The sequence below is a fragment of the Rhineura floridana genome, chromosome 11 (assembly GCF_030035675.1).
Source record: "Rhineura floridana isolate rRhiFlo1 chromosome 11, rRhiFlo1.hap2, whole genome shotgun sequence".
In the NCBI taxonomy this organism is placed as follows: domain Eukaryota; kingdom Metazoa; phylum Chordata; class Lepidosauria; order Squamata; family Rhineuridae; genus Rhineura; species Rhineura floridana.
In genome coordinates this window covers 36,017,398-36,031,086 of record NC_084490.1, presented here as the reverse complement: position 1 = coordinate 36,031,086, position 13,689 = coordinate 36,017,398, and the positions used below count along the sequence as shown (strand labels likewise).

The 13,689-nt window shown below is 42.1% G+C and overlaps 1 protein-coding gene across 1 annotated transcript; it reads left to right on the top strand.

Moving 5' to 3' along the window:
- Positions 1-5,233: 5,233 nt before the first annotated feature.
- Positions 5,234-6,181, top strand: LOC133367953 (olfactory receptor 6B1-like). The gene has a single exon (XM_061592039.1). The coding sequence runs from the start codon at positions 5,234-5,236 to the stop codon at positions 6,179-6,181; it is 948 nt and encodes a 315-aa protein (XP_061448023.1).
- Positions 6,182-13,689: the final 7,508 nt, after the last annotated feature.

Below are 13,689 nucleotides of genomic sequence, written 5' to 3'. Positions count from 1 at the left end.
GCTTGTTACGGCACTGCACAACGACCTTAAAATAACTTTTTAATGTCCTCTGTATTGACAGTGAGAGAGTCAGTGTGCTGTAGTGGTTCAGGTGTTGGACTACAACCTGGGAGACCAGGGTTCGAATCCTCACACAGCCATGAAGCTCACTGGGTGACTTTGGGCCAATCACTGTGTCTCAGCCTCAGAGGAAGGCAATGGTAAACCACCTCTGAATACTGCTTACCATGAAAACCCTATTCATAGGGTTGCCGTAAGTCGGGATTGACTTAAAGGCAGTCCACTTCCATTCCATTGACAGTGAACTAATTTTTTCAAGTGCCAATTCTGATATAGCCAAAGCAGAAGCAGAGCTTGGAAAAGTTATTTTTGAACTACAACTCACATCAGCCCCAGCCAGCATGGCCGCTGGATTGGGCTAATGGGAGTTGTAGTTCAAAAAAGTAATTTTTCCAAGCTCTGAGCAGAAGCATACACACACTGGAGGGAGATTTTAATGGGCTTTGGCAAACCCATTAGTTTGCATTAGAAAGGAAGGGGAAAGAAGCAATTTAGCAGGAAAACTCAGTGTGAGGCTCCCTAAAGCAGTCCAATAAGGATAGAACATACTCAGTGGCTACAGAGGACTGTGTAACTGTTAAGAGGGAAGGAAATGGAAAATTGGTAGTGGTGGAATAGAGTATCCTGGAAAAGGGCATGGGTCTCTGGAACCTTGAATAGGAACACTGTGTGTGTGTGTGTGTGTGTGTTTTGCAAGTCTCACATTCCATGGCCTAAATCTGTTTCTGTTGAGAATGTAGAGCTCTGTTTTCTCTCCTTACCTTCTGTCAGTTGTTTTGATTGTGCAAATGTTCTCGAGTTCACTATGAACCACTGACAACAACTGAGGAGGAACAGAAGGAATTTATTTATCATGCTGGTACAAAATGCCTCTGAGCATGCTCCATGTTGCCTCCAATATCAGACCACATTTCCTTGGCAGTGTAGGTGATGCCAGGCCTTGTGCATTGAAACAGGTCTCCTGTGCCAATGTAAAATGGCTTGCTACACTGATGCCAATATCATTCCCCACGTCTTTAAAGCTGGGGTAAATTTGCTCCACCCTCTCTTTTGGGAGGAATGAGGCACTGCATGGAAAAGGGATAATCTAGCAACCCCACATAGGACACATGCTGAGGGGTGAGGCTTCCCACTTTTTAGGATGGCTCCTCCTTTCGATGAAGATACCCATTTACCTGGGCCTTAATAATGAGGAGTTTGGCTTGCTGGCCTTTATTTAGAAATTGACAAGGTGCTTATGGCTGTCCATCCTACTACTTGCTTTCTCAACCCTTGCCCATCTTGACTGATTGATTGATTGAGTTTATTTATATGCCACCTTTCCACAACAAGCTGTGCCCAAAGTGGCTTACAACACTTGGCATGTTTGTGCACATTTGGGGGTTGAATAAGGCTGAATGTATGGATCCAGGGGGTGGTTAATCTATACTTGTGCAATAGAATGGTCCTTGCCACCTTGAAAGAGGTGGTAGTGCATCCATTCCTAGGAGGGGGAAACCTCACTGGACCCTGACAAATGCTTGTTAACTGCTGCCTGGTCACCTGCCTGGGGCAAGGTGCTCAACAGGGTGGTAAAGGTTCAGCTGCAGGCACTTAGGGAGGAAAATTATTATCTGGGCTGATAGAATCAGCCTTGGTCACCCTGGCAGATGACTTTCTGTGGGAAAGAAACTAGGGAATAGTGATCATGTTGGTCCTGCTGGATCTCTCAGTGGTTTTGATGCTGTTAACCGTGGTATCCTCCTGTACTGCTTTTGTGAGAATTATATTAGTTCTACTCCTTGATGGCCATTCACATAAATTAGCATTCAGGGACACTGTGTGTACAAGATGACAGCTCAGTTGTGGAGTGCCTCAAGGCACTATTTTATCTTCAGTGCTATTTAACATGTGTATGAAGCCATTGGCCTTTTTTATTAGTAGCACTACTGTTATGCTGAAATACAGTCCCATCTGTGCTGGCATTCGACCAGCTTTTGAAGATGTACCTCTTTACACAGGCTTTCCCTTGATCTCTCAACCTGAATTTCCTGTTTTGATTGTTGTGTTGTTTCAGTGGGATTGTTTTATTGAATGTTGTAATTATGAACATATATTTTAACCTTTTAATGCTATTGTTTTGTTGTGTATTTTAATTGCAAATATTTATATGGGTTGTAAAATTTATGGGTTGCATCCAACTAATTCATCTCAACATTTCTACTCTAAGTAGAACTAATTTCCCTTGGCTGATTTTGATAGACTCCTTTTATACCACTGAATCCAGACTAGCCATACTGCCCTCCAATGGATGGTCCATCTTACTGATGGACAATAGGAGTGAGGAATATTAACACTAAGCAGCCATCAAGGTATGATGGAGCAAACTCAGCCCTCCAAACACACTAAGTTCTGAGGACTTATGACCATCCATGTTCTTCTATTGTTGCAATGTTTTCATAGCACCCCCCAGCACAGTCATAATGAGGTTTGCACCATCTGTTTAGGAAAGGAATATGTTCTTTTCCCCAAAAGAGCAATTTAAGTGAACTCTCAAGAGGTTGTTCTTCATTCTAATCTCATGTGACTGTTTGTTCCTTTATAATTCCTCTTCATGCTAAATAAGTTTGCATGCTATGCAGTCATGCAAAGGGGCAAGACTACATTGTGTCAATGTTCATTGTGATTTTTTCCACAGGGCATCTAGACAAGAGATCATCACATTGGATGACACGAGTCACTAAGCCCTTCTGTACAGGTTCCAACTAATGGTCAACAGGAATGGTAACATTTTTCATTCTCAGACATTATCATTGTTTTTCACTAGAAGCTTGTGTACTTTAGGATTTCAAATTCCTTACAGATCATTGCTGGGAAATCCAATGACTTTTTGTCATTGCATTTCCATTTTTTCTATCCCTCTGTCTGTCTCTTTCTCAATATTCCAAGTGTCTTTCTGCAGAAATGCAGGCTGTTCATTACATTATTTGCTGAAGACACAGTACAAGCCAATCATGTCTACACAAAATTGAATGGGTAAGTGGGCATAGAATTGCAGCCTCAGGCAACACAGATATGGACAAGCATAAGATCATTGATTCCAGCATGTTTAAGCATACTTGTGTTGGATTGTAGCTAGGGATGTGCTAGAATGCCATCCAATTTGGATTTGGTACCAAATCTTCAATTAATTCTCCTGCTCTATATCATTGAAGATTGGATTTTTATGTAGTGATTTTCCGATGCTATTTTCAAAAACTTTTTTTAAAAACCTACCTCTAAAATTTTGATATTAAGAACGATAATTTTTATCAATATTTCCTTTTAGAATATTTATATATCCTTTAAAAATATCAGTATTAATACCAATATTTCTGGATGGAAAACAAGATCAGCAAAAGCAGTACTAGTGGACACAGAACAAACTCAAATTGATACCAGCCTATTAGGTTGATGGAATGCTTTTGAACCAGCACCAACCAATGGATCCCATCACTAATTGTAGCCCATAGAATATGAGACCAACAGACATCTGTTCTGAATGTCACTTTCACAGATCTCTCACTTTCCCAGGACTCACCTTAGATTTTTTGCTGATATTTTTAGTGCACATTGTCCACTTCAATGGGCCTCTACAAGTTCACTACAACTGTAGCTCTAGTCTACTACAACTGTAGTGGCCCACTGTAGTGGAGTTATCCAAAACAACTGTAGTGGACATTGACAAATTAAATATAAATGCATCAAAGGAGCCGTGATTAGCCAGAGTTCTTTGCATATGTACAAAACATTGAAAACATTGTTTGCCACCCTTAATAAGAGACATTGCATTTGCTTGCAACTCATTTGCAAAGGCAGATTTTCCTTTTTTAAAATTAATATGCTACCATTTGGGGACAGATTTCTTGCATTTGTTCTCCATGCCATTACTTATACTTCACTACTAAATGATATTGCTTAGTTCCCATGAACTGCAGGAGTTACGATTTGCTTCTCCTTCCTTAGAGCTTACTCCTTTGTGTGAGTCCCTCTTTGCATATCCTCCCTGCAGTGTGGTAGGCATTATCAGACTGTATGAGACCATAGTAGAAAATGTCAAGTGAACAGCATGACCATGTGAGCAAGGACCATGACTTAAGTCTTTTCTACACATTTGTTATTCTATTGTGAAGGACAGTGTCAGTGATCAACCCTTTTGGTTATGCTTATTCACACTTTCCCTTTACATCAGGAGTAGACAGACTTCAAGCTTGTTGCAACTCCTTACTTATTTATTTTTATTAGAACCCCAAGATCTACCACCACAGCTAGCTGCAAATGCCATACACTTAGAATGAAATAACATGGTACCTCTGAAATGTTTCTGAGAACCAGTCCATTCCTTGTTAACCCAAGCTTTTTTTTTTAATTTAAACTGCCTAATTAAAGGGAGAAATGTATTTTGCTCCAGTCATTGTTAAACAATTGGGAATCTACCATCAGATCCCAATCTACCTTTACACCATGGGAGAACATCATATGGAAGCTCTTCAAATGTTTCAAGAAGTGTATGTGAAGGAAGCTTCAAGATCATCTCTATGAGATGAATACAGACTAAGTTAGTTGCACTTATCTCCCACTGAAATAAATGGAACAAGATAGCCATAAGTTAACTTTTTCATTGATTTCAAAGGGAACTAAGTGCAGCTAACTTATTCTACATACAAAGCATAATGGACTGTGCATCAAGAGCAGCTCCTTCTGTTGGAGTGAATACAAAAGTCTTTATGTACAGTATATGCAGGTGTATTAGAGTTCAAATGTTTCATAGTCCTGTTTGACTGGAGTCATACAATCAGACACAACATCAGCAGATTGGTGCACAATATTCTTGTCTGGTTGCTTCATCAGCTAATTGTATATGACTTTATTTATTTATCTATCTATTTATTTATTATAGCCAACCATCAATAAATATTCCCTGCACTAGGCTGGGTGTTAATAAGTTACCAAAGGTCACACAAGGAGCATCACAACCAAGTTGTAATTTTAAGCTAACTCTTCATTCCAAACTAAATTCATGGATCATTCCTCATGAAGATGTATCCATCATCGCTAACTATAGGAGAAACTCTGCCAACTTTTATTTGCAGTGAGAAACAAAATCCTAACAAACAATAAACTTTGGAATATTTTGCTTCCAGTGATAGTTGTTATGGAGAATGCTGAAGAAGGTAATCAAACAACAATATCTACATTTACCATTCTGGGATTTGGGAATGACCCCAAACTGCAGATTCCTTTCTTCTTGGTGTTCCTAATAGTCTACAATGTGACCATGGCTGGAAACATCATAATCATTGTGCTGGTCGTCTCTGATCATCACCTTCACACTCCTATGTACTTCTTCCTTGGAAACTTGTCCTGTTTGGAAACCTGCTACACCTCAACTCTTCTCCCCAGGATGTTGGCCAGCTTCCTGACTGGGGATAGAACCATTTCTGTTGGTGGCTGCTTCATTCAGCTTTACTGGTTTGGATTCTTAGTGGTTGCTGAATGCTACCTATTGGCTGTGATGTCATATGATCGTTATTTAGCCATTTGCAAACCTCTCCACTATGCAACCCTGATGAATGGGAAACTCTGCTTTCTATTGTCAGCTGGGTCCTGGTTATGTGGGATTACAGTTATGACTATAGTAATAAGTTTAATGTCACAGTTGCATTATTGTGGCCCCAATGAAATTGATCATTTCTTTTGTGAATTGACGCCTGTGATTAATCTTTCCTGCAGTGACACCACTCTGGTAACACTGGTAAGTCTTACGGTCTCAGTCATAGACACTATTCCTTCTTGTCTCCTGACACTCATGTCCTATGTGTGCATAATTACCACCATCCTACGAATCCCATCTTCAACAGGGAGAAAAAAGGCCTTTTCAACCTGTTCTTCCCATCTTATTGTAATTTCCATATTTTATGGGTCATTAATATTTGTATATGCACTTCCAAAAAAAGAAGCTCTGCAAGAAGTATACAAAATCTTCTCAGTCTTCTATACAGTCTTGACCCCTCTAATCAATCCTCTTATCTACAGCCTAAGGAACGAAGAAGTGAAGGAAGCTTTAAGGAGAACTGTAAACAAATGCAGGATTTCAAAATGATTTGCAAGGGATATAGAAGCCTTGTTTGCACATAACAGTAAGCCAAACTATATGACTGTGCAAAAGTGCTGGCTCCGGGGAGATGCTCATCCATTTTACGCCTCCCCAAAGTTTTAGTCACAGCATGGCATGGCAGGCAAGTTAAGATTTGCATTAGTGTTCTGTCTGAGCTGGGGATCATCACTGAGGTCTCTCCACTTGAACCACAATCTGTAACCACAGGACGTTAGCTACATATCACAGTTAAGAAGGATCTTAATAACAATCCCTGGTTTGGATGACAAGCTAAGCCAAAAAAAAAAAAAGCTTAGCTGCTGTGCCATACTGTGTTTAAAAGACAAGGCAGGAGAACAAGCAGGTAGCCAAGACATTTGCAAAGTCTTGGTATGCTATAGTTTAGCTTACCATGTCCTGTGAACTAGGTGAGAGTAATTAGATCAAAATAGTATAAAATGAACATATTTTCCAGGATGCTGAAGCACTTTCCACTCTGTCTGTACACTTTAATTGGCAGATCAATGCCCCACCTTTACAGCAAGAAGTGTTCCAGGCAGCATACATGATAAACAGATGAAGGGAAATTCCGGGATTCATGAGGATACAATGGACAGAGAGAGAAACATGTACACTACTTTGAGCTCCTTGAAGGAAAGGTGGAATATAAAAGCAATAATATATGTGGCATGAGACAGATCTTATTAATAGCCAGGCTATCCATCTATCCAGCATTTCCCATCCTTTGGGTCCCCAGATGTTGCTGGACTACAACTCCCATAAGCCCCAGCCTGTATGGCCAACGGTCAGGAATTATGAGAATTGTAGTCCAGCAACATCTGGGGACCCAAAGGTTGGGAAAGGCTGCATCTATCTATCCATCTATCCATCTATGAATCAGCCATTGTTTCTTTATCCCAGAATCTTAGCTATGACCTGACACTTGCATCACCTAGCAGGTCTTCAATATTCACCTGTGAAGTGAGTCTAAATGCAGACCACATGGCTACAACATCAAACCTTATATTTGTACTTAGGAACAAAGAGGTGAATGAAGCTCTGAGGAAAGCCATAAACTTATGCAGGGTTGTAAAACGATTTGCAAAATCAAAGCAACAAGATAAATATAAAATGCAAAATAAAATATTACAAAATCAAAAACTGAATAGCAATGATTCTATATTTTTATTATAATTTGTTTTTGTTTTTTAGAATAAAATGCTCAAAATTATGTATGAAGAAATAAAAGCTGATGAATAGTCTATTGTCAAGTACAATAAAAATATATCTATGACTTTCATTTGAAAACATATCAGAACTGGAAATAGGAATGGAACAATCTGTGTATTCCTGGTCTGTGTCATTTCTACATATTTTACCCATAATTCAATTCTGCTCCCACAGTAAGCTCTATGTTTTTTGTCCCAATTCCTCTAAAAATATATATTTAAATATGCATTTTAGTTTTAGAGCCTTTAGACCAGCCTTTCCCAACCAGTGTGGCTCCAGATGTTGTTGGACCACAGCTCCCATCAGCCTCAGCCATTGGCAATGCTGGCTGAGGGTGATGGGAGTTGTGGTCCAACAACATCTGGAGCCACACTGGTTGGGAAAGGCTGCTTTAGATCCTTTCCAGTCTGGATGCAGGCTCTATTTTGAAAATGAAGCATTATATCATTTTGGTGGATGACCTATGCCAGGGACTGGGCAGAGGAAGTGTTTCCATGTTAATTCTGCTGTAGAAGAGGTGGAGAATGTGTGGCCCTGGACTACAATGCCCATTCATCCCTGACCATTGGCTACTCTGCCTGGAACTGACAGAAGTTGGAATCCAACATCATCTGGAGGCCACCCAGGTTCCCCATCTCTGTGCTATATATCTCTGCAACATTTGATACTATTGGCCATGGTATCCTTCTGGAACCAATCTACCCTGTCTTTACAAAGTAACAATGCCCTGTTGAGACAACATGTTTCACAACTCAGTCAGCAGGAATCAATGGGAGTTCTCCAATATACTGATCCCTGCTTATAGAGACCTGCCTTCTTTTGCTTTGACTTTGCCTGAGTAGATTTGACAGAGCTTGACCATGCTGACTTGACCGATCATTTCCCTCTGTAAACTGTATGCTCCAAGAGAACAGGACAGAGTTCTTCAGAGCTCTATTTCATCCCCTTTGCTTTTACCATGTGCATGAAGTTGCTAGGAGAGGGCATCCACTGGATTAGATCTTATCAACATTTTGATTTCTTTAAAAAATATTTATAAACCACCCATTCATAAAAATAAACAAGGCACAGTAAAATATAAAAACACATACAACAATAATAACATCATGAAAAGCATCAATAACATACTGGTAAAATCTGAGGAATCCAGGTTTCAAAGTCCTGCTTAACAACCCTCTACAGTTATAAAGATGATGTTACCCAGCTCTGCCTGTCTTTGAACTGTTGCCAAGTAGGCTGAGAGTTGCTAGAAGACACCCTGTTCCCCTCACAGAGCTTTAATCAGAGCAGCTGACTGTTAAACCAGTCTGGCCACTGGAGCTCTGTCAGGGGAGTATGAGTCTCCTCTCAGCGCCCTTCACAAACTACACTTCCCAGGATTCTTTGGGGGAAGCCATGACTGTCTCAAGTTAAATAAAGGTCTGGTGTGTGTGTGGCCCCCTGATTAGCCAAGCCCAGCAGCTGTGAGACTGTCTTTTAGAACACTGACAGTTGGTTCTTACTGAGCATGCCTGGGTTTGTCATTGAATTCAATGTAAAATTTCTTAAATTAATTAAAAATCAGCCAGGCATTTTTTTAACTTTGCCCATCTGGATACTCGGTGCAACACCAGCACAGGCTGCAGGGATGGGGGGAAGGAGTTGCTGTGGTCCACAGAACTTCCATCTCTGTCACTAGGAAACCACTCAGTCTTGGAGTTGGCTGTGAAGGCCTGTACCTGGTGTCTGGCCGAGGAGACAGTTAACTAGGGTTGCTGTTGGTGTACCGCCCACCCCGTTGCCCGGCAGCTTCTCTGACTGAGCTGGCAGAGGCCATCTTGGCTGTGGTGTGGGAGGAGCCCAGAACAATAGTGCTGGGTGATTTCAATGTCCATGCTGAGGCTGCCTCTAGTGTTCTGGCTTGGGACTTCATGGCCTCCATGACGACTATGGGGCTGTCTGAAGATGTCACTGGCCCGACACATAGGGCAGGGCACACCCTCAACTTGGTTTTTGCTCCAGATGGAGGAAGGGGTGCTCTGGAGATAGGGGGTGGTGGATGTCACTCCATTGTCATGGTCAGCTCACTTCCTGGTGAAGTTTAGACTTATGGCTCTGATCCTTCCCTGCAGGAGTGGTGGACAGATTAAGATGGTCCACCCCCGGAGCCTAATGGAATCCACAAGATTCGTGAATGCCCTGGGGGAGTTCCCAGTAGATACAGTAGGTGACCCTGTTGAAGCCCTTGTCACGCTGTGGAACAGCGAGGTGCGTCGAGCTCTGGACACGGTTGCCCCCGAACGCCCTCTCCAACATTGTGGAGCCCGGTTTGCACCTTGGTACACCAGTGAGCTAAGGGCAATGAAACAGGCTGGATGACAGCTAGAGCGCAAATGGCAAAAGATGTGCTGTGAGGCTGATCAGGCACAAGGAAAACATCATAATCGTGCCTACTGTGTGGCTGTGAGGGCAGCAAAGAAGGCCCACTTCTCTGCCTCCATCACATCTTCAAGTAGCTGTACAGTGGAGCTTTTCTGTATTGTCAGGGGTCTGTTGACATCAACTCCAGGAAATGGAGTTTTAGACCCTTCAGAGGCCCACTGTGAATTGTTTGCAAGGCACTTTTAGGGTAAAGTTGCTCAGCTCCATAGCAATCTTGATGCCCCATCCACATCTACTGTAGTCCTCAATGGGTGTCCAGTGCAATGTCTGCTGCAACTTCTTGGGAATGGTTTCATTTGATGGGGCCTGATGATGTAGACAAGGTGCTTGCAATGATGCAGCCAGCAATGTGTCCTCTTGACCCTTGCTCTTCTTGGCTTATTAAAGCTTGCAGAGGAGGTTTGACCAAGTGGATCCAGGGTGTGGTCAATGCATCATTGCGGGAGCAAGTGGTTCCAGCCGAAAGAGGTGGTGATCCAACTACTCCTGAAAAAGCCCACCCTGGACCCATTGGTTTGTGAAACTACCAACCGGTTGGATGAAACAGATTATCCTGACCCATCCCAGTCTGGGTTCAGGCCTGGTTATGGGACTGAATCAGCCTTGGTCACCCTGATGGATGACCTTTATTGGGAGAAGGCAGGGGGAGTGTGACCCTGTTATTCTTACTTGATCTCTCAGAGGCTTTTGATACCATTGACCATGGTATCTTTCTGGGCTGACTTGGTGAGATGGGTATTGGAGGCACTGTTTTACAGTGGTTCCAATCCTATCTACAGGGTCACTCTCAGAGAATAGCATTGGGTGACTGTCTTTCAGCCCTCTGGCAGTTGTGCTGTGGGGTGCCACAGGGTACCATCTGTTGAGCTCTTGTGCCCCGCCTCAGCAAGGCAGAATTAGCTTGCTGCACAGGACACAGAGGTTCACAGCCAAAACAGTGCAAGTAAGTCAGTGAACAGGAATGAATTGCTCCAACACAGTCCAGCTTCGTGCCAGTAACATAAATCTTTATCACAGTGCAGTCAACAAATACAATCACCAACATAAGACGCTCCTACTTTCCCCCATACACAGCCTGGCTCTTTCTGTACGCAATTTATAGCCAGCCCCTGTGATCTGGTGCAGCTGTGTGTCCTTCATTAATTGTTAACATTTTAACCCATTCCCAACCTGTGGAATGACTCAGCTAAACATGAGCTAACACTATCTTATCCCCCGGCTGTTTAACATCTATATGAAGCCCTTGGGAGTAGTCATCAGGAGATTTGGGGTGAGGTGTCAGCAGTATGCTGACAGTACCAGCTCTATTTCTCCATAACAACTGAATCGGTTGCAAGCCCTTGACTGCTGACTGGACTCAGTGGTTGGCTGGATGAGGGCCAATAAACTGAGTCTGAATCCTAGCAAGACAGAGGCACTGTGGGTTGGTGGTTCCCAAGTTCGGAACATTGTTCAGTTGCCTGCTTTGTATGGGGTCGTACTCCCTCTGAAAGAGCAGGTTCATAGTCTGGGGGTGCTCCTGGATCCATCTGTGTTGCTAGAGGCCAAGGTGACCTCTGTGGCTAGGAGTGCCTTTTACCAGCTTTGTCTGGTAAGACAACTGTGGCCATTTCTGGACCGGGATAGCCTGATCAGTGTTGTCCATGCACTGGTAACATCCAGGCTGGATTACTGTAATGTTCTCTATGTGGGGCTGCCCTTGAGGTTGGTCTGGAAGCTGCAGCAGGTGCAAAATGTGGCAGTGAGACTGCTCACTGGGGCAGGGTACCGCCAACATATCACCCCGGTGCTGAAAGAATTGCACTGGCTGCCCATTTGCTACTGGGCCAAGTTCAAGGTTCTAGTTTTGGTGTACAAAGCCCTATGCAGCTTGGGACCAGGATACCTGAAAGACTGTCTTGCCTCTTATATACCCAGTCGATCACTGCACTCTGCAGGTGAGGGCCTCCTGCAGATACCATCTTATAAGCCGTCTCTTCTGAACAACATAGGAAACAGACCTTTAGTGTGGCAGCACCTACCCTGGGGAATTCCCTCCCCTTAAATATTAGACAGGTGCCATCTCTGTTACTTTTTGGCACCTACTGAAGACTTTCCTCTTTCAACAAGCCTTTTAAGTTGAAAGACTTATCCCAGTCTGTGTCTGTGTTGGAATTGCTTTTTAATATGTTTGTGTGTGTGTGTGTGTGTGTGTGTGTGTGTGTGTGTGTGTGTGTGTGTTTAACCCTTTCAAAAATATGTTTTAAAACTTTTTTAAAAAAATGTTTTTAAAGTTGTTTTGTTTTGGTGTATTTTAAGGTCTGTTTTTATGAGGTTTTGATGTGTTTTTAGCACTTTTGTTTGCTACCCTGGGCTGCTGCTGGGAAGAAGGGTGGGACATATATCAAATAATAATGATAATAATAATAAACTGCAGAAGATGAAGATCAGAGTATGGGGCAAGTTCAATAATAGGATTATAGGTACTCAGTGAACACGGCTGATTTTTAATCATGTTGGGAGGAAGGGCGGAAAATAAATCAAGTAATTTATTATTATTATTATTATTATTATTATTATTATTATTATTTCAACAAATTATGAGCACACTGAGAAAATTCCAAAAGGGGTCTGGATTTTTTCTCTCTTTCTTTTTACACTTTGAACTCTCGATTCTCTCTGTTTTGTGTATCGCCATGAAAATTTAGAGGGTTGTTAAGCAAGCATTTCTGAGTTCAGGCCAATATGTTTTGTAAGGTTTTGTTTTGAAATGAGCTGGAACGAATCCTGGGAAGTGTAGTTTTTGAAGGTTGTGGAGTTTTATTAGGAGGCTTCTATTCCCCTGACAGAGCTCCAGTGACCAGAGTGGTTTAACAGTCAGCCCCTCTTTCCAGAGAATTCTGTGAATTGGAGCTCTGTGAGGGGAATATAGGTCTCCTATCAACTCTCAGCACCCTTCACAAACTACACTTCCCAGGATTCTTTGGGGGAAGCTGTGACTGTTTAAAGTGAAATAAATGTCTGGTGTGGATGTGGCCTTAGCTGACTCTGGGACCTTGTTAGCTTCCCACTAGTTTGGTAATACTATGTGAATATGAAATGTTGCATTTTCCAGCATTTACAAACATAAAGCTATCTCATACTGAATTAGACCATTGATCCATCTAGACTAGGACTGTCGACTCTGGGTGGCAGCAGCTTTCCAGGGTCTCAGATAGTGGTCTTTCCCACCGCCTGTTTCCTATACATAAAAAGCAGAGAGATGTCAAACATTGAATCTGAGATATGCTCAGTTTTTATCACCATGATACTCCTTGCTTGTGTTACATTCAATTTTCAAATAACATGCACAGATGATTATGCGGAGTCCATTGGTGCACACAGAACTCAGCCCACATGAGCTTCTAGTGTGTCTCTAAGAGTACTCAGAAACTCCTGTTTACAGTTGGCCTGCTAAAAGTTAATACTCTCTGAGCCCTGAAGGCTCCAGCAGCCTCCATGTCAATGTTCCATACACTACCATTGATGGGTAAAAACAAGTGTGGCTGCTCGAAAATGTGCTCTTCATTTGTCAGCTTTTAGCACTTACTTCAAATTGGACATGCACAAATTCTTCTGAACTAAGTATTTAATCAGTGCTAGTGTCTGAGCAAGCAAAACATACCCAGAAGTTACATGCAAAACAGTTATTCTGAAACAGTTGTTTCTAGTGAAATAGATATCACTGTCTTATTAAATCCATGGTTGCTGTTAAGGCCAACATTCTAAGCATACTACAGAAGATATTAAATATGTTCCTTATTTCTGTGTTGGCATACCTTCCTGGAAATAATGCCACCTTATTGTCCAAATTAGGCTAGAGGTAGAGCTTCTTTCATTAAAGT

What these genes read in the sequence shown, in the direction of transcription:
- LOC133367953 (XM_061592039.1), top strand. Translation starts at nt 5,234, where the DNA reads ATGGAGAATGCTGAAGAAGGTAATCAAACAACAATATCTACATTTACC.